This window comes from Schistocerca cancellata, chromosome 2, assembly GCF_023864275.1.
Source record: "Schistocerca cancellata isolate TAMUIC-IGC-003103 chromosome 2, iqSchCanc2.1, whole genome shotgun sequence".
Lineage (NCBI taxonomy): Eukaryota > Metazoa > Arthropoda > Insecta > Orthoptera > Acrididae > Schistocerca > Schistocerca cancellata.
In genome coordinates this window covers 678,368,301-678,390,159 of record NC_064627.1, presented here as the reverse complement: position 1 = coordinate 678,390,159, position 21,859 = coordinate 678,368,301, and the positions used below count along the sequence as shown (strand labels likewise).

Sequence of the window (21,859 nt, the reverse complement as noted above, 5' to 3'; positions counted from 1 at the left end):
TTCTTTTTTACACACAGTGATGTACTTTAACTACGCTCTAACATACCCACACACATGCATTATAAAATCACACATTTTTAGAAAACTTCTGTGGAGTAGAAGTAGTTGTCCAGCAGATATAGTGATTTCACTTGGTGTTTGAAGTTAACTTGTATATTACATTTTTATTTTTGATACAGTCCAATTCACAATAGAATGACAAATATTGTATTGTCGATGACCATGTCATTAGGCAATTGTCTTTTTGAGAAAAATTGAACTTGACATCTTAACAAAGCTGCATCATCTGTCCTCAACTTCTGGCATGATGTGGAAGCTGTGGAGCACATTTCTCTCATAGAAAATTCATCAAAACAGTTTTAAAATTTATAAGTCTCCTCACATATCTGAATGTATAATATGGTGTGTCATAGGAAAGTGAAACTGATTGTTGTCGGCAGTAATATGGCCTATGAACCTGGACATTGTTTGTCTGGTCTCTGCCACCACATTACACAGACCTCATCCCCTCATATTACCCTATCGCTCCACCTCTCTGTGCAGAAGCATCTTTCTACATGACACAGACTATAGCAGCAGTCATGTAGCTGTCTTAGTAGCAGTTTCATAGAATACCTGTATTTAGAACGAAAAACATATCATTGGTCAAGCAGTTTTTTGTATGAAATATTGAAGCTGTATTTGATAATGAGATAGCACGAGTTTATGTGACATCAAAGATGCTGATTCATTCCAAAGGTCTCACCAATGTGTGACAATGTGCCAACTTTAACACTAAGTATTCAGTAAGTTCTGTGTTCTCATCCTAAGGTAAAATTGTGCACTAACGGGTGAGTGCCTCAGATTAATGACACTGTTGCCATTGCATATTTAGCTGTAGATAGGAGGGCATGTACTAAGAGGATATCTGGGCCATCAGGGGAGTGATTGGTAGAAGCACTGCCTCACATTTACCACCAGTTTGGAACATTTTTGTGTAGCCATGCCCATGAGTTGCAAAATTTGTAATTCCATTTCTACATATTAAATGGGGTTGCCACAGTGTCAAAGATGACAAATTTTCACACTTTTTCTCTTTTCTTTTTTCATGTTTAGTAGAGAAAATAGCATGTTCTATTTCTGACTGATACATTTGGATCTATAGGTTGAGCATAGCAAAGCACACACCTATGTGTAATATGGTACTATTCTTCAGGGTCTACTACAATTATTTTGGTTTTGGGAACTGATGATGAATATCAGCTAGAAATAGGAGCAGAAGAAGAGGTTGCCAGGGAATTGGTGACAGACTGTGTGACAGGGTGGAGGACAGATACTTTTCAGCAAATAATTTGATCATCATTCAAAGTTTGAGGTCTTTGTTCCGTGAAGATTTTCACATATCTTAGTTATAGGGCAGAGCCAAAATTTCACTGAGTCTCAGGAAATGATACATTTTATCATGAACAATTTGGCTACCAAATAAACTAAAGAGATGTGGGAACTGCTCAAACCACAGTGATTCCTATCATTCTTGGCAATGCACTGCCAGAATAGGCTAAAGCCACAGTTTAGTAGAATCACATTTTTTGGTTGTGGGATAATTCTACAATGAACCCAATATTTGAACTTAAGATTATTGGGGTGCAGGGGCGGGGAGATATTGGGGGGGGGGGGGGGGGGGGGGGGGGGTGAGTCAGTGACAAGTGCTTCTTGCTGTTGTCATGCCCCCTTGCACCCACATAAATATGAGTATACAGGCAATCATCACAGTAATCAGCATGATGCAGATACACAATGATCATTAAAAGAAAGCAAACACAAATTGCTTTCATAGGACCTTAGTGACACACTAGTTTCGGATATATCCATCATCCACTATTCCAAGAACTAAGAATAGGTGAGCCATTTTGTAATACATTTCTTTCTACAAGTTCAAAGCAGCCTGTCCATTTTTTCATATTTTTGTTTTTAGCAATGAAATTTGCTTGATGTAAAGTGGGAGAGATTACTTCTAAAGAATCATGCCATTCTGTTAATGTGAATGGATACTCCAATGAGAATGAAAGAAAATACAGAACTGAAATTAATAAATAAATTTGTTGAGTAATCTTGGAATATTTTATTCAAGAGATTATAACATTACAGTCATGTATTAAAAATAAATGTGCAACCACATATGCAATTTTTATAGTAAAAACTATTCTCTGTTAAGATAAAAGATATTGTGGAACACTTCTGCACAATAAATATTTATGTACTGAATTAAAGTTGTGAAGGTACTAAAACTCTTACACTATATGCATGTTACACAAGACACAAGTTGATACACATATTCCATCGAATGTTAAATAACATAATTATTCACAACCTATAAAACAGGTGTTATATTTACGACTTAATTTTCCAAATATAGCCACAATTTGAGGCTTTACATGTGCAAGGAATGTGGCTAAAATATTTCTCACACCATAGCTATCTTAATAAGTACTACGGGTCTTCATACAATATGACAAGAGGTATCCATAATGGCTCCACAACTACTGGTAGAGTTTTAATGCATATTTCATTTTGCAAACTATAACTGCACTAAAATGTTTATATTATTTGTAGTAATATCACATTTCTGTGTAAAATACATTTATGCTAGGCACATTAAGAACTATTGATGTCATAATGCTGATTATATACTGCCAACATCTGTTTCAATCACTGTCATTATACTATTGGACAAAATAGAGGTGATGTACTTATGTCAAATTTTCCCCAAAATTTTTGTTGGCCACATTTGAGTCTATCAAGGTGACATAAAATAGTTTCATTAATTCTTAAAAAGGCACTCAACCTAGTATTCATCAGCTTCATCAACTTCTCCATCTGCTGAATCCACTCCCACTTCTTCATAATCCTTTTCTAAGGCTGCAAGATCTTCTCTTGCCTCACTAAATTCTCCTTCCTCCATACCTTCTCCAACATACCAATGCACAAATGCTCGTTTTGCATACATGAGATCAAACTTATGATCCAGTCTTGCCCAAGCCTCTGCAATGGCAGTTGTGTTAGACAACATACAGACAGCTCGCTGAACTTTTGCAAGATCACCTCCTGGTACTACAGTCGGTGGTTGGTAGTTAATTCCAACCTGTTACCAGAAAAATAAAAAATGGTTAGGATACCTCAAACAAATAACTCTTTTACATAAAAGTATTTGTAAAATCTGAAGCCATTTTGACTATTTTTCGACTGTGACTGTCTCAAGAAATATGTAAAGGCCTTTTTAAATTATGGCTACCAGCCACAAACATTGTCAACTATTACTTATTTATTTAGTGACATGTTTCAAGGGTTAAATCTCATCTTCAGGCTAAATAGCATTACAAAAACAACTTTACAGTTTTGTAATGCCATTTAGCCTGAAGATGAGGTTTAACCCTCAAAACATGTCACTAAATAAATAAGTAATACAATAGATGAGAAAGTTTGTGACTTGTAAGTGGTCTGGTCTAATGTAAGAGTGGGTCTGAATTTCCAAGGTAAACAATTAATTGAATTTTTTTTAAAAAGTAATCTTCAGTGTTCTTTTTAGTTTTCTCCTTTTCCTTTAGTGAGTGCATGATTTTTTTTTTTGCCAACTGATATTGTTGTGCAGCTGCTGCTCAAATAATATGATGCTTTTTAATTTGCCAAGTAAAATTTGAAACTGAAATGAAAAGAGCACTATATACCTCTTTGAAATCTATTATCCTTTAATAATAATAAAAGAGAGAGAGAGAGAGAGAAAGAAAAGAAAAGACAATTATCTCTGGAAAAAGGTTTTCAGTGGAACTGTGTTTTTTACTTCTTTCTTTTAAAAAAAAATCTACTACAACAGTATCCTCTGATTACTTACTCACCTTGAAACCTGTAGGACACCAGTCAACAAACTGTATTGTACGCTTTGTCTTTATGGTTGCAATAGCAGCGTTTACATCTTTTGGCACCACATCACCTCTGCAAGGAAGTACAGATTTTAAACAAACTCTCATTGCAAAAATAATTGAAAATTGAGGCAAAGTGTTTACAGAAGAATGAAAGCATTGCACAGAAAAAAAGTTTGTTTTGTTGTGTAAACACCTAGATTACATCTTGAAAGAAATAAAGCAATTAATGAAATAAAATAACATTATTAAAAAGAAGCAAGGTAGCACAGCATTGTGTTCACTGCATCGGTTTTTGGGAGATGTGTTGTTTAACTCCCAATGTTACCATCCTGGTTTGGGCTATGATGGCTTGCCTAGACTGCTTATGGTGACAGTCAGAATGATTCTTTTGAAAAGGGCATGGTCAGGTTTGTTTCCCAGTCTTGTACCACCTGAACTTGTTTTCAATCTTTAATTACTTCAGTGTTAATGGAGTGTTAAACCACAATCTTCCTGCATTATATTAATCTTGTGAGTGATGGATAGAATACTCGCAGCTTTCCCAGCTTTAAAGTTGTTTTTGAGTAGACATGGATGCTTGTTATTGTTTGTTGGATTAAAATAAATAATTAATGTTATCATCAATGTGAAAAAGGCTTACTGATTTGCAAATTTAATGTTTTATAACTATTTATAATAGTTACTGAATTTTTCAACTGGTTCAAATTAATATGGAACTGTTCAGGCAACAGTTACAGCTATCATTTGCAGCATATGCAAGTAGTATGAGACTAAGAAGTAGCTGTTATGACAAGAAAAATAATTTTATTTTATTTCCTAGCTGCAAGACTGGGATGCAGTAATGGAGTTCCTTTTTATCCCTCTATCTTTTTAATGTTAAACATGAATGAGTGTGTCATCCTTCAGATGTCAACTGGATACTCTACTAGTGTTCTATATTCTCAGTATTTACAGCATCAGACCAGTGACCTTGCTGTTTATCTCTTCCCCCCAAAACGACCCAATTTATAGCATCTCCTACATTCCCACAATCCCCTCTGATCTGAACACAGTTTAATACTATGTGCTCTCCCAGTATTTACCCTCATTTCACATTCATGATCAAATTTCCAGTTCCTTCCTTAATTTTGTTTATGTATTCATCTTTCATCTCTATTTTGCTTTCTACAATAGTTTCCAAATAACTCTGTATTCTACCAGCTTGCTAGTGTTAGGAAATGCTTCTGATGTACTTTACAACTAGAAAACAAATACGTAGAGATTAAAGATTCATGTTTCATTGGCACTGAGGTCATTAGAGGTGGAGAACAAGCTTGGACTGAATGATAATGAGAAGGAAATCAGCAGCATACTTTTCAAAGCTACCATTATAACATTAATAATAATAATAATAATAATTTTATTGTCATTACACCAACAGACAATGTCTCACACACACAGTTGACAATCTTGTCAGACAATGGGATAAATGTATTAACAGTTATGACAATTACTTTTGAAATAATAATCAGTTTACTTACTTTTTTCCATCTGTCTCATTTTCAATTGACTGTCCCTTATACATTCATTTTTTTTCTGTTGCTTATTGAATGCTATGAGCTTTGTCTCTGAAGTGATTGAAGATGTTTCTTATCAAACAAAATGAATACTAATCAGGCTATGAGTGTTTTGAATAATATTTCTTTGTATGGTGTACACCCTACCTATGTTTTCCTCTTTACTATATTATTAAGTTTGCACTATGTCCACCCTCTCTTCTCCTTGTTTTCCATTTTATGGATGACAGAAATATGCTTACCTGTACAACATACAGCAGGCCATATACTTTCCATGGCGTGGATCACATTTTACCATCTGATTTGCTGGTTCAAAGCAAGCATTTGTGATCTCAGCTACTGTCAGCTGCTCATGATATGCTTTTTCTGCAGATATCACTGGTGCATACCTAGAATAATACAGATATGAAAAGCAATAACAAACAAATCATGATATATGTAACTATCAAAGATGTAAATAACTGGAAAATCATGCCAGTCTGTAGTTTGTGTAAGCAAAATCAAACAATGCACAATCCAGGATGAAATAATGACAGTATTATGAAAAGGAGACAAGAAGGGCTTCTGACTGAAAGCCTACGCGTTTAGTAGCCTTTTTGTTATGCCTGTCTGCCACTCAGCATCTCTGCTATATGGTGAGCAGCAGTCTATCATTTTCATAATATTGTCTGTTTGTGGAAGACTTTGATATACCATTTGTGTATGGGAACCTTTCTGGATATTTTTTAAGAAAATATTTTTGAGGTTTGTCAAAGCAATGCTAATGTTTTCATGTGAGTATTACTGTATCTTACTATCACTGCTTTGTTCAGGCACGCACTTTCCTCAACTTATTTTATGTTTCATCAAGAATATTTTGAGCAGACTGAAGGTGTCGCCATGGGTAGCCCCCTGTCTCCTTTGGTCGCCAACCTTTTTATGGAGGATTTTGAAGAGAGAGCACTTGACTCAGCTGCCCTGAAGCCAACAGTTTTTTGGCGGTATGTGGATGACACTTTCATAGTGTGGCCTCATGGAGAAGATAAATTAATGGAGTTTCTACATCATTTCAACTCCATTCATAGCAACATCCTGTTCACCATGGAAATAGAGAAAGATGGTTGTTTGCCTTTCTTGGATGTCCTGGTTTGAAGGAAGAATGATGGTTCTCTAGGGCATTCAGTTTACCGGAAACCCACTCATACTGATTTGTACCTGCAAGCATCGAGTTGCCATCACCCATCACAAACCATGAGATTGCTTAAAACGCTTGTTTATAGAGCTCATACTGTCTCAGATCTAGATAGCTTATCTCAAGAACTCGCCCATCTAAAGACAGTATTCAGCGAAAATGGGTATTCCATCCGGCAGATTAACAGGGCACTAACAGTTAAAACTAAGAAGCAGGAAGCGAATAAAGAGGAGAACATGCCAGAACAATCTTTAACTTTTCTTCTTTCGTTGGCAACACTTCGTTTAAAATAGCAAGAATCCTCCGAAAATTTCAGGTAAAAGTGGTTTTCCGCCCACCATCGAAGATTGCAGACCTCGTGGGATCAGTTAAGGACAATCTGTTACTACGAAAGGCCGGAATTTACAAGATACCGTGCCAATGTGGTATGGCTTACATACATCAAACCACATGCACCGTGAAAGAACGCTGCACTGAACATCAATGTTACACCTGCCTTTTGCAGCCAAGCAAGTCTGCTATTGCTGAACATTGTATTTCTACTGGACATTCAATGGAGTATGAGAAAACAATGATTTTGTCCACAGCAACGTCTTTCTGGGACTCCATTATTAAAGAATCCGTAGAAATACGACTGGCGGAAAATCTGTTAAACCGTAACAGCGGCTACCAGCTGGACAGTGCATGGAATCCCATCATCTCCACAATTTGCTCAAATCGAAGATGACAGAGTGCGTCGACGGCCATGGCAAACAGCAACGCAGAGGGCGGCTGAGTTCCACTATTCCACCAGCGAGGGTGCTGCCGGCGGGCAGTGTTGGTTCAACTATCAAGTTTTCGACGCATGCGCAGAATAGTTACAGTACGCTATATATTGCGGAGTGGAGGACGTTATCGCCAGTCTGCGACAGCTCAACTGAAGATGACTGGCAGGTGCCCAGTTGAAATATCGTGCGAAGTATTGAACGACGACTGGCTGCAAGCCCGAAATTTGTTTGAACATTTTTACTCTTACCTCTAGTACAAAAAGCATAGTACAATGTTCTCACACATACTACTTGTAGTTTCTTACACTGTAGTGAAAAGTGTGATATTGTGTGTAATGTCATTAAATTTATGTCAGATGAGGCAAATGAGGGAGTTAAGCATTTGGTCTACTGCAAAGTGGTTATTCAAAACACAGTCACTACCTCCACTGCTGTCTCCTCTTTCCACACATCCATGCAGCTGCGGCTACAGTTACAAGTTGACTTATATTGCTCAAACTCTAACAGTTACACATTGCTACATTGCCATACACTGTTTGTACTTACACAAGCTAAATTTTTCAAGGTAAAATTAGCATGAGACAGCTACTTTTGAAAAGATTCTGCCTCCACAGTTGTGTTATATATCTGTGTATCTCCTACTGTTACCTTAATACATGACCACACCGATATCTATAAAAGAATAATAGTCCTCAGTGTCTACATCAATAACAGCTAGTTTCTCAACGTTGTTACTTCATTTAAAGCTAACATGACTCTTCAAGCCCATAATTATATTATTTGTAGAATGAGTGGCTCATTAGATACACTTTCAAGGAATACATGTATCAGAATACAAAACCCCATAAAACCCATCCTAAAAGGCAAAGTAAATATTACATTTTTTTTCTTCTGTGTTGTGATTTTATTTAATTATTTATTAGGATGTACTTTGTTAACTTACATACACACCAGTAATCACCAGTAATCACTGAATTTTGTGACTTATGGTTTGTGTGAAACCTTAATTTCATTTACCTGGTCGTTTGTTGTTGAGCCTTGTTTAATAATGATACTGATTGTTTGATTTTTTCCAAGAGTGTTTTACATTTTATCTCCATCCCTGCTTTGCAAACCACTTTGCACAGTAGGAATACTTCTCATTGTTAACCTTCTGCCGCCGAGCAGTGTGTCAGCAGTGCACAAGTAGCAGCAAGTGGCTTATTTAGTGTTCATAGTGTAGTAGTCAAGTTGAAAATTTATTTGAGTGTTCTTAGAGCACTTGTTTAGTTAAATGCGTCAAATCATTGTGTAGTTTTGTAATTAGCAGGGGCAGATTTGCATTTTAATATCTGTGATGTGTAAAGTCACATAGTCTGTAATTTGTTTATTTCTTTCAAATAGTCTTTATATGTTACTGACAGTACAGTTAGCCTTCTGCCACCAAGCAGTGTGTCAGCAGGGCGCAAGTAGCAACATTACTGAATTTACTAGGCAGTCTTGTATTTTAATAACCATTTAAATTTTGTGTCGAATTATTTGTGCTCTCTGTAGATTAGTTCAGACGTTCTTTGCACAACAGTATTTAGCATGGATAGGGACTGCAACTGCTGTGTTCAGATGTGGGCTGAGTTGGCATCCCTTCGCTCCCAGCTTCAGGCAGTGTTGGCTTCGGTCACACAGCTTGAGGCTGTTGCCAATGGGCATCGCTGTGGGAATCCTGACGGGGGGTTTTCGGGGACGGCCAGCTCGTCCCATGCATCCCTCGATTGGACTACAGCTGTGGCTGCCCGGGATACTGCCCACAGTGAGGCTGACCCCTCACCCATGGTAGAGTGGCAGGTCGTCTCCAGGTGTGGCAGGAGGCAAAAGACATTCCGGAGGGCTGAACAGAAGGCCTCTCCAGTTTGTCTGATGAACCGGTTTCAGGCTCTGTCTCCAGCTGATACTGATCTTTGGCCAGACATGGCTGCTTGCCCTGTTCCAGAGGTTGCCCCTCAGTCTGCAAGATCTGGGCAGTCACAGAGGGTGGGCTTACTGGTAGCTGGGAGCTCCAACGTCAGGCACATAATGGGACCCCTTAGGGATATGGCTGCAAGGGAGGGATGTGGAAAGGGTCCTTCTGGATGCCATGAAGGGTACAGGGTGCACCCATCTGCAGGTGGTCGCTCATATCAGCACCAATGATATGTGTTGCTATGGATCGGAGGAAATCCTCTCTGGCTTCCGGCGGCTATCTGATTTGGCGAAGATTACCAGTCTCGCTAGTGGGATGAAAGCAGAGCTCACCATCTGCAGCATTGTCGACAGGACTGACTGCGGACCTTTGGTACAGAGCCGAGTGGAGGGTCTGAATCAGAGGCTGAGACGGTTCTGCGACCATGTAGGCTGCAGATTTCTCGACTTGCATCTTAGGGTGGTGGGGTTTTGGGTTCTGCTGGATAGGTCAGGAGTCCAATACACACAGCAGGCAGCTATAGGGGTAGCAGGGGTTGTGTGGTGTGGACTGGACAGTTTCTTAGGTTAGATGCCCTAGGGCAAGTACAGAAAGGGCAACAGCCTCAAAGGGTGTGGGGCAAAGTCAGGACATGCCGGGACCAAGCAGCAATCCGTATTGTAATTGTAAACTGTTGAAGCTGCATTGGTAAAATAACGGAACTTCAAGAGCTGATAGAAAGCACCGAAGCTGAAATCATTATAGGTATGGAAAGCTGGCTGAAGCCAGAGATAAATTCTGCCAAAATTTTTACAAAGGCACAGACGGTGTTTAGAAAGGATAGATTGCATGCAACTGGTGGTGGCGTGTTTGTCGCTGTTAGTAGTAGGTTATCCTGTAGTGAAATAGAAGTGGACAGTTCCTGTGAATTACTATGGGTGGAGGTTATACTCAACAACCGAGCTAGGTTAATAGCTGGCTCCTTTTATCGACATCCCGACTCAGCAGCATTAGTGGCAGAACAACTGAGAGAAAATTTGGAATACATTTCACATAAATTTCCTCAGCATGTTATAGTCTTAAGTGGAGATTTCAATTTACCAGATATAGACTGGGACACTCAGATGTTTAGGACGGGTGGTAGGGACAGAGCATCGAGTGACATTATACTGAGTGCACTATCCGAAAATTACCTCGAGCAATTAAACAGAGAACCGACTCATGGAGATAACATCTTGGACCTACTGATCACAAACAGACCCGAACGTTTCGATTCTGCAAGTGCAGAACAGGGAATCAGTGATCACAAGGCCGTTGCAGCATCCCTGAATATGGAAGTAAATGTTGTTGATGTTGTTGTTGTGGTCTTCAGTCCTGAGACTGGTTTGATGCAGCTCTCCATGCTACTCTATCCTGTGCAAGCTTCTTCATCTCCCAGTAGCAAGAAGTAAATACGAATATAAAAAAAGGGAGGGAGGTTTATCTGTTTAGCAAGAGTAATAGGAGGCAGATTTCAGACTTCCTAACAGATCAAAATGAAAATTTCTGTTCTGACACTGACAATGTTGAGTGTTTGTGGAAAAAGTTCAAGGCAATCGTAAAATGCGTTTTAGACAGGTACGTGCCGAGTAAAACTGTGAGGGACGGGAAAAACCCACCATGGTTCAACAACAAAGTTAGGAAACTACTGCGAAAGCAAAGAGAGCTTCACTGCAAATTTAAACACAGCCAAAACCTCTCAGACAAACAGAAGCTAAACGATGTCAAAGTTAGCTTAAGGAGGGCTATGCGTGAAGCGTTCAGTGAATTCGAAAGTAAAATTCTATGTATCGACTTGACAGAAAATCTTAGGAAGTTCTGGTCTTACGTTAAATCAGTAAGTGGATCGAAACAGCATATCCAGACACTCTGGGATGATAATGGCATTGAAACAGAGGATGACACGCGTAACACTGAAATACTAAACACCTTTTTCCAAAGCTTTTTCACAGAGGAAGACCGCACTGCAGTTCCTTCTCTAAATCCTCGCATGAACGAAAAAATGGCTGGCATCAAAATAAGTGTCCAAGGAATAAAAAGCAACTGAAATCACTCAACAGAGGAAAGTCCACTGGATCTGACAGGATACTAATTCAATTCTACACAGAGTACACGAAAGAATTTGCCCCCTTCTAACAGCTGTGTACCGCAAGTCTCTAGAGGAACGGAAGGTTCCAAATGATTGTAAAAGGGCACAAGTAGTGCCAGTTTTCAAGAAGGGTCATCGAGCAGATGTGCAAAACTATAGGCCTATATCTCTGACATCGATCTGTTGTAGAATTTTAGAACATGTTTTTTGCTCACGTATCATGTCATTTCTGGATTGGTTGGTTGGTTGGTTTGGGGAAGGAGACCAGGCAGCGTGGTCATCGGTCTCATCGGATTAGGGAAGGATTGGGAAGGAAGTCGGCCGTGCCCTTCCAGAGGAACCATCCCAGCATTTGCCTGGAGTGATTTAGGGAAATCACGGAAAACCTAAATCAGGATGGCCGGACGCGGGATTGAACCATCGTCCTCCCGAATGCGAGTCCAGTGTCTAACCACTGCGCCACCCCCATCATTTCTGGAAACCCAGAATCTACTCTGTAGGAATCAACATGGATTCTGGAAACAGCGATCGTGTGAGACCCAACTTGCTTTATTTGTTCATGAGACCCACAAAATATTAGATATAGGCTCCCAGGTAGATGCCATTTTCCTTCCAGAAGGCATTCGATACAGTTCCGCACTGTCGCCTGATAAAGAAAGTAAGAGCCTACAGAATATCAGACCAACTGTGTGGCTGGATTGAAGAGTTTTTAGCAAACAGAACACAGCATGTTGTTCTCAATGGAGAGACATCTACAGACGTTAAAGTAACCTCTGGCACGCCACAGGGGAGTGTTATGGGAACATTGCTTTTCACAATATATATAAATGACCTAGTAGATAGTGTGGGAAGTTCCATGAGGCTTTTCGCATATGATGCTGTAGTATACAGAGAAGTTGCATCATTAGAAAATTGCAGCGAAATGCAGGAAGATTTGCAGCGGGTAGGCACTTGGTGCAGAGATTGGCAACTGACCCTTAACATAGACAAATGTAATGTATTGCGAATGCATAAAAGAAGGATCCTTTATTGTATGATTATATGATAGTGGAACAAACACTGGTATCAGTTACTTCTGTAAAATATCTGGGAGTTTATGTACAGAACGATTTGGATTCCTTGGGAGAGTCCTTAGAAAACGTAGTCCATCAACAAATGATGTGGCTTACAAAACACTCGTTCGACTTATACTTGAGTACTGCTCACGAGTGTGGGATCCGTACCAGGTCAGGTTGCAGAGGAGATAGAGAAGATCCAAGGAAGAGCGGTGCGTTTCATCACAGCATTATTTGGTAAGTGTGATAACATTACGGAGATGTTTAGCAAACTCAAGTGGCAGACTCTGCAAGAGAGGCGCACTGCATCATGGTGTAGCTTGCTGTACAGGTTTCGAGAGGGTGATTTCTGGATGAGGTATCAAATATATTGCTTCCCCGTACTTATTTCTCCCGAGGAAATCACAAATGTAAAATTAGAGAGATTTGAGCGTGCACGGAGGCTTTCCGGCAGTCATTCTTCCTGTGAACCATACGCGACTGGAACAGGAAAGGGAGGTAAAGACAGTAGCTGATAAAGTGCCCTCCGCCACTCACCGGTGGGTGGCTTGCGGAGTATAAATGTAGATGTAGATTGTTCCATGAATTACCATTCAATTCTATTTGGATATGGAGCATGGGAAGAAAGACTGCTTAACAGCCTCTGAGCATAATGTGATTAGTGTAATGTTGCCTTCTAAGTCACTATGGAGCAATACATTCGAGGCTGTAGTATACCTGTATTTCTCCACAGCTTATTAGGATGTAGTAAATGTATTTTGATTTTTTAATGTTGGAAGGATTTTGCGATGTCACTAGTAGTTGAGTATTGACTAGAACAGGTCTTCTGAGACACACAGAGCCCTCCCTTGCTCGTACTAGATAAAGACAAAACAGTGTTGTAGGAATATGTTAAAGAAATAGTTAAATTTCTCATATGAACTATTTACTATGTAAATCTCTTCCCAACACCCGTCCCCACACTGCAAATCAGTTAGTCTCTGTGATTTGCTTATATAAACCTAGGATTTTCTTTTTATGATCTGGCTTTTATTTGGTTGGATTGTTTTATTGTCAACATCTGACCAGTTTGATCTTCATTAATTGTACATCATTTACTGGTATTGTGGTTCAATCATATATTGATTTTCATTTTTTAATAGCTCATTGTAGTGGGACTTTGAATTTTGCCGTGCTACACTCACTCCCTCAGATATAAATTATACCGTCGCAGTGGTATGAGCGCTTGACGGCAGAGAAAATATATAAGAAAAGGAAAGTACTAAAAATGTAACTCTTTTTGTTTTCTATCCATTTTTTGTCTCTCAAGAGTGGAAGCTTCATGCAGACATAAAAACTTATTAGCTAGTCTTGGTCTGATTAAGACGAAAAACAACTTATTGATATGCAGACGTACTGTGGAAATTTGTATGAAATTCAGAGGATGGAAGCAGCAACATAAAATACATTGCATTTAATCTCAAGACGATTTTGATTTGTATAAATTAGTGATTCCTGGACGACTGCAAGATTTTGGAGCAGCTACTACTTTTCACTCAGAAACGAAGTAGGAGATTTTTGAAGACCTGGACGCCACACGAAAGAAGACATGTTAACATGGTATAGGATGAACTCTTATCTACGCCATTGCCCCCTGTTAATCACGTTTTGTTATTCTCTGTTCATTTTCAAATAATTTTTGTAGTGCAAATTGGTTTGACTTTTGCTCAGAAACACCACAAGGACCACCCCAACAATAGCTTTCCCGAATCACGAAGTCCGATAACTTTTCTGTAATACGAAGTAGACTTGCATTTCATTCTTTCCCTTTTTCACAGTCATTAACGATTTTAAAACCCCCTTTTTATTCTCCATTTCTTCCCACATTTTCAACCTTTTCTTTTCTTCCCTTTTTCTTTTTTATTAACGACTACATCATGTTATATAAATTTACTAGAATTGATCAAATAGTGTAGGTTTGGTGAGGCTATGCAAACAAATTACGAGGCTTGTAATGTCATTATTGCATCTTTTGCCTAAAGTGAATGATGGAAAATATATGGAACATAAATTTTTTAGACTGGGGTGAATCTGCTTCTTCTCAAATATTGTTTCTATATGTTACCATTGCAACAAATTATGCAGTAAAATGTATTGAAACAGTTGAAATGTATTGAAACAGTTGACACTTCCAGTTTGGGCATTCCAACCAAAGCTCATCACTGTTGAAGATTATAATTTACAAATTAGGAGCCACTGTGAAAAATGTAAGCTATGGAATTATTCCAGAATGAGATTTTCACTCTGCAGCGGAGTGTGCACTGATATGAAACTTCCTGGCAGATTAAAACTGTGTGCCCAACCGAGACTTGGACTTGGGACCTTTGCCTTTGGCGAGCAAGTGCTCTACCAACTGAGCTACCGAAGCACGACTCACGCCTGGTACCCACAGCTTTACTCCTGCCAGTACCTCGTCTCCTACCTTCCAAACTTTACAGAAGCTCTCCTGCGAACCTTGCAGGACTAGCACTCCTGAAAGAAAGGATATTGCGGAGACATGGCTTAGCCACAGCCTGGGGGATGTTTCCAGAATGAGATTTTCAGTCTGCAGCGGAGTGTGTACTGATATGAAACTTCCTGGCAGATTAAAACTGTGTGCCCGACCGAGACTCGAACTCGGGACCTTTGCCTTTCACGGGCAAGTGCTCTACCAACTGAGCTACCGAAGCACGACTCATGCCCGGTACTCACAGCTTTACTCCTGCCAGTACGTCGTCTCCTACCTTCCAAACTTTACAGAAGCTCTCCTGCGAACCTTACAGAACTAGCACTCCTGAAAGAAAGGATATTGCAGAGACATGGCTTAGCCACAGCCTGGGGGATGTTTCCAGAATGAGATTTTCACTCTGCAGCGGAGTGTGTGCTGATGTGAAACTTCCTGGTAGATTAAAACTGTGTGCCCGACTGAGACTCGAACTCGGGACCTTTGCCTTTGGCGGGCAAGTGCTCTACCAACTGAGCTACCGAAGCACGACTCACGCCCAGTACTCACAGCTTTACTCCTGCCAGTACCTCAGCTCCTACCTTCCAAACTTTACAGAAGCTCTCCTGCGAACCTTGCAGATCTAACACTCCTGAAAGAAAGGATATTGCAGAGACATGGCTTAGCCACAGCCTGGGGGATGTTTCCAGAATGAGATTTTCACTCTGCAGCAGAGTGTGTGCTGATATGAAACTTCCTGGCAGATTAAAACTGTGTGTCCGACTGAGACTCGAACTCGGGACCATTGCCTTTCGCGGGCTAGGGCTCTACCAACTGAGCTACCGAAGCACGACTCACGCCCGGTACTCACAGCTTTACTCCTGCCAGTACCTCGTCTCCTACCTTCCAAACTTTACAGAAGCTCTCCTGCGAACCTTGCAGAACTAGCACTCCTGAAAGAATGGATATTGCGGAGACATGGCTAGTTTTTCAAATGTCATCTAGGAAATGATGTAAGCTCCTTTATGTTAGCAAACTGTCCACCATAGTAAGCAACAGTTTGGGGGGAAGGGAAAAAATGGGAGATCAGTCAGCACTAGACTTATGGAACATTCTAGAATGTATGAGGAAATTGCAAAAATCCAACTGTACATTTTCACAGAATTGCTTAGAAGTAAGAGATAGACACAGCAAATTTGTTGAAATCCTATATGCGGGGCAAAGAGGACATGAAGTCTACAAATAAAAAATTAAAAAAGTATCATAAGGGCCATCATGAACAGCTATGCTACTCCAAGGTCAAGCAGATCGCTCACTCACTGCTACTGGATACTATAACAACAATTAAAGGTGAAGCTGGTTGAGCCCCTGTCTTCAGTGTTTAGTCAATTATTAATACTTCAGTACTACTCCATGGCTATGTACTTGTAGTAAAACATCACCTTCAAATTCTGTTAGGATACAGGGGGGGGGGGGGGGGGGGTAGGTGGGCGGCGTGGGGACTTTTGGTGACACTTATTCCCTATGTTCTGTAGGGAATCATACTCCACTGTCATTACAGTGTAGATGTCAGCTTATACGAGGGTTGACTGAAAAGTATTGCCTCTACCTTTGTAACTCTTCAACAGTTAGCAGTATTGGTATGCGGCAGGTATTGTCTTGTTCCGTAGCCTCTTCTCTACTGCTCCAGTTGGCGGGAAGCCTTTGCATTGAAAAGTTGTCTTGTTACAGTGTGAAATATGGAACCCTGTGCAAATGATCGGCCATTGCGATTTAAGCAACTTGCAGTCATTGAATTCTTGACAGAAGAAGGTGTCACCCCAAAGGAGATTCATCAGAGAATGAAAACAGTTTATGGTGATTGCGTTGATGTGAGCACAGTCTATTTTTGGGCAAGTAAGTGCAAAGATGTTGAGGCAGGAACATCTGACCTGCATGACAAACAAAGAGTTGGATGTCCTGTGCCAGCAACCACCTAGTTTCACAAGCAAAATATTGACAGACTGATTCAGGCTGTTTGTCGTATCACTCAGAGAGAAATTGTAAGCACAATCGGCATTTCACAAGAACATGTGTGTCACATTATTGCTTTGCTTGGCTATCGGAAGATCTGTGCATGATGGATACTCCAGATGCTGACTCCTGAAATGAAAGTGCACAGACTTGAAATTTGCCAGGAACTCCTCTTGTGTTACGAGAATGAAGGTGACACCTTTCTCCAGGAGATGAAACATGGGTACACCATTACAACCCGGAGACGAAACATCAGTCTACGGAATATCAACACAAAGACTCACCTCAGAAAAAGAAATTCAAGACACAGCCCTCAGCTGGAAAAATCTTGGCCACAGTGTTCTGGGACGCAGATGGTGTTATCTATGTTGATTTTCTTGATCATGGAACAACAATAAATACAGAGTGTTACATCACAATGCTGCCAACTCTGAAACAATGGCTAACAAGGGACTGAAAGAAAAAGGGAAATGTTTTCTTGCAGTGTGACAATTCCAAACCACACATTCCATGTGCCACCAAAGCAGAACTTCAGAGACTGAATCTCACCAACATATGGCATCCTCCATACAGTCCAGAATTAGCACCATCTGACTTCCATCTGTTCCTGATAATGAAAGACAATCTGCGGGGACATCATTCTGCTTCTGATGAAGATGTTGAGAGAACTGTGAGACTGTGCTTGCAGAAACAGTGTGTCAACTTCTTCTGTGACAGCTTCAGAAAACTTGTTCATCGTTGGCAGAAATCTATCCAATTGGCTGGTGAGTATATGGAAAAGTGAATATTGGTAATTAAAGATCACATTTAAGGATTATTTCTGTGTTTGATTTATTAAAATGGTCCCATCCAAACCCAATTAACAAAGGTGGAGGCATTACTTTTCATTCAACCCTCCTACGTTTAAATTTACAACAAAAGATTCCAATGAAGCATTTAGAGTTATCACGTAATATCAGTAATAATGTGCTTGAAACTGTGTAACAGAATTAATTGGGCTTGAAGGTCAAAACCTCTGAATGAAAATTGTAAAACATAGGCATAAGTGTATCTTTCTGTGTAATAATATAATTCAGGGCTGTTGTTTGTTGGCCCAGGCTTAATATATCTTGCATAAAACTAAACTTTCAATATTTTTTTATATCCACTGTCTACATATATCTAACAGCAAAAGTTAATAAAAATGGTAGCAGCATTGTACTATGTCTATGATTCATACTAAATAACTTTGATATACTTACGTTGCTAACGGAAAGTGTATGCGAGGATATGGCACAAGGTTTGTCTGGAATTCAGTTAAGTCAACATTAAGAGCACCATCAAATCTGAGAGATGCTGTTATAGAAGAAACAATTTGTCCAATAAGGCGATTTAGATTAGTGTAGGTTGGTCTCTCAATATCCAGATTCCGTCTACAGATGTCATAAATAGCTTCATTGTCTACCATAAATGCACAGTCTGAATGCTCGAGAGTTGTGTGAGTTGTCAGTATGGAATTGTATGGTTCCACAACAGCAGTTGATACCTAAAACAACACACAGGAAACTATTCCAGTTTACAGACAAGTCATTTACATTTATTTTGTGTAGAATGTTTAAACAACAAGTGGTACCAAAGCAAAAAAAAAAAAAGAGTTCTTTTATAGACATATGGTATACCAAAACACAGTTGTCATTCTAAGATGTTAAAAATAAATGAGATTTGTATCAAAGACTTTCTACGCAGTTTTTCCAGTTGTACAGAACTTATTTTTGTATAGCTTCATTAAACGTTCTGCGTACTGCTTGTTTTGCTAGATAAGCTCCGTCTAGGACATCTGTGATTTATCAGGATCCTCAGGCACAGCTTTTATGAATTAGCTCTTTATGAAGTGCTAATGAAGTGCATCATAGATAACTTAGATAGGGTTCAGACAGCAGAACAAACAATACTTCAATAGAATATCAGCAGCAAGGTTTACAATTCTGGTTCATTCTTTGCTCAAGTATGGATTGCAGTCATGTAAGTGATAGTGAAAGAATAGTGTTGGTAGGATGCAAGATACAAAGAAGTTTTATTAATAAAGTTGTTATGTATGCATCAAAAGATAAATGACCATGAGAATCAAAATGTTTTTGTAATCAGTTTCCAACTGTCCTGAATGAATGCTTCAGAAATGGGTCACATGATATTTGCAGGAGATCTTAGTATTTTAATCTTTTTTTTTTGTGGTATTCAAAAAATTTAAAAACCTCTCTCACACCGGCCTGATTTAGCTTCATTGATCAGGATAGTAAAAAATATGCCTATTTTAAGAGAATTTTCATTCCCAAAGCAGGCTTATCACATTCACACAGTTCAATACTGTTCTATCCCGATTAAATTGAGCTTAACTTAAATTTCATAAGGCAGTGAAGCAATTTCGAAGTCTCGGTGCGACGAAAATTGTCAGTAGATCTCCTGAAAACATTTGTAATAATTATCAACTTTCGGTGATCACATGGGGAAGACCGGAGATCTGCTGGTAAGACCATGTTAGCCTATTTATTTGAAGTAACTGGATATCTTGAGCATACAAAATGGCAGGTTCATCCAGTGTAAATCAGACGTTCCCCACTATTCCTGTGCAACACAGCGTAGTAAGCAGACACTGTCAATAATAATCAGTTAAATAATACGCGAACACACTTACTTTAGTTTTGTTCATGTATTCTCATACAGAATCTCATCAAGATGGCGATTAGCTCAACAATACATACATATACATCCTCCTTCTTTCACAGCTAATCGGCAAGATCCGAATCCTCATTCTTTTCATAAGAGAAAACAGATAGCAGAGAAGCTATTCCATGGAGTAAATGGACACTCCAAGGAATAATATGGCTTGAAACTACTTTGCATTGATAATCATCGTATATTTAAGTTTAGGAATCGGTAAGATAAGAAGAGATATTTCGAGATATGTACTGAGTTATATAATTTATAAAATTTCTGAAAATATCGCGGAGAGACCACTGCAAGAGACATTACAGTGTGACAACCAAAAAATGGAACAATTACTAAGGGGCTGGCACATATGGTGAAGTATAAGCAATCTAAATGAAGAATCGCTTTGGGATTTTTCAAAGTTGTTACGAGTAGCCAATAAATTTTGGAAAGTACATCTCTTAAGGGTGCCATCAAGTAATATATGAAGCAGAGATTGATCAGTACTTTAAAAGCTATTTTCAAAGTAACAACAATAACAGAAGTGGGATATTTTAAAAGGAACGGAAAGGATAGCAAATTAATATTTAGGCATGAGAAAGAACAATGAGATTCAATAAAAAATTGTTGTAATAAAAAGAAAGTCTTCACAAAATGCTTGCCAATGAAGAGTTCAGGCAGCCAAATTGTAATTCACAAGAGGAATCGATGGAGTCTCATGACTACAATACATAAAGAATGAAAGAATCAGAAGAAGAATCAAAAGTGCATGATATTCTGAAGGCAGTTGAAAAATACTGAAATAAATGGATAAGCCACATGCAATGTATGGATGACAGCAGGTTCAACAGTACTGTTGTAAACTATTAGCCTGCAGGGAAACCAAGTGATGGGTAGTCAACCACAACATAGGTGCAACAGTAAGGGCCATAATAAGTCTTACTGCCTAATGCTTGAGGAAGAAGGATGAAAAGGAAAATAAAAAGAAAAAAGAATCTCAAATTCTGCTTCATTTAACATTTGTCAACTTTGAAAATATTTAATTCACTTAGTCACATTGCAGTCATAAAAGCCCTGACAGAACAAGGGGTAGAACAAACTTACATTAAGATCACCCAAGACATCTACAGCACATTAGCAGCATTAGTCACCACTGACAGAACCCACTGAGGAATTTTCACTGAAAGAGGCACAAGGCAAGTAGACTCAGTATCATCAAAACTGTTTATAGCTGTGCTGGAAATGGCAACATCAAATGGAAGAAATGGGAATCAGAATTTGTGAAAAGCAGATAAACTAATCACACTTTATAGATAATTTTGTGTTCATAGCTAATGACTTAGAGGAACTACAATTTCTGGTTTGCAATCTTTCATAAAATGTGGAGAAAATGGACTCATGATAAAAGACAAAAAACTAAACTTAAAGTCAGCTGGTAATGGACATACTAGAGCTAGTTGAGGAATATGTATACGGTATACCTTACACAGCTATTGAACAATAGAGGTAACTTAATGTCTGTATAAAACCAGAAGAAATTTGATCATCTTCAAGACCAAATGCCAATAAATGTGAAAAATAAGATTTCTCAACCATGCCTGCAAAACGTGAACACTAAGTCAAGTCTCAACAGGTAATTTGATTGTTACAGGATCCACAACCATGATGTAGCAGACGTGTATTTAACAGGTTAAAGTTTTACTTAAAAATGGCTACACAACAAAAACATTGTATAACACAAAATAAATATAAAATTGAAATAAATAAGAACCAGGTGCACAAAACTTACTTCTTTCAAGAAGATCACAACATATAAGTTACGAATTGTGTGTAGAGGTATGGATAGATTGATAATAGGCCTAACTAAAATGGATCACAAAAGAGCTGATGATATTCATGCAATAATACCAGTCGATGGTGTACTGCAGTAATTCAGGAACTGAAATGGAAATAGCCAGGACATATGGCAAGAAGAATTAATGGGAGGTGGATGAGAGCAGTCAGTAAGTGGAATCTAGAAGAACAGAACTATTTGCAAAGAAGGCCTCCAGACACTGAAAAAGACATAAATAGTGTGAACTTTAATGACTTACCACTCAACTTGAGGAGGCTTAATCTCTTCAGTGGTTGAAAATAGATGTATTAAAAAAATAAAAAATAAGAAAATGGTACAGCACGGGCTTTTGCTCTAATCCTTGATGAAATTTGC

The 21,859-nt window shown here is 38.9% G+C and overlaps 1 protein-coding gene and 1 non-coding gene across 3 annotated transcripts in view; both read right to left on the bottom strand.

Moving 5' to 3' along the window:
- Positions 1–2,086: 2,086 nt before the first annotated feature.
- Positions 2,087–21,859, bottom strand: part of LOC126162418 (tubulin alpha-1C chain) — a 113,773-nt gene continuing 94,000 nt past the window's right edge. For both annotated transcript variants that reach the window (XM_049918916.1, XM_049918917.1), the window contains 4 exons: positions 18,207–18,490; positions 5,698–5,844; positions 3,873–3,969; positions 2,087–3,121 (listed from right to left, as the gene is read on the bottom strand). In XM_049918916.1, the coding sequence (XP_049774873.1) occupies positions 2,825–3,121; positions 3,873–3,969; positions 5,698–5,844; positions 18,207–18,490 (825 nt within the window). In that variant the 3' untranslated portion in view covers positions 2,087–2,824. The remainder of the gene's footprint in view (positions 3,122–3,872; positions 3,970–5,697; positions 5,845–18,206; positions 18,491–21,859) is intronic.
- Positions 15,126–15,200, bottom strand: Trnas-uga (transfer RNA serine (anticodon UGA)). Its single transcript has one exon. It is a non-coding gene; the product is annotated as a tRNA-Ser (tRNA).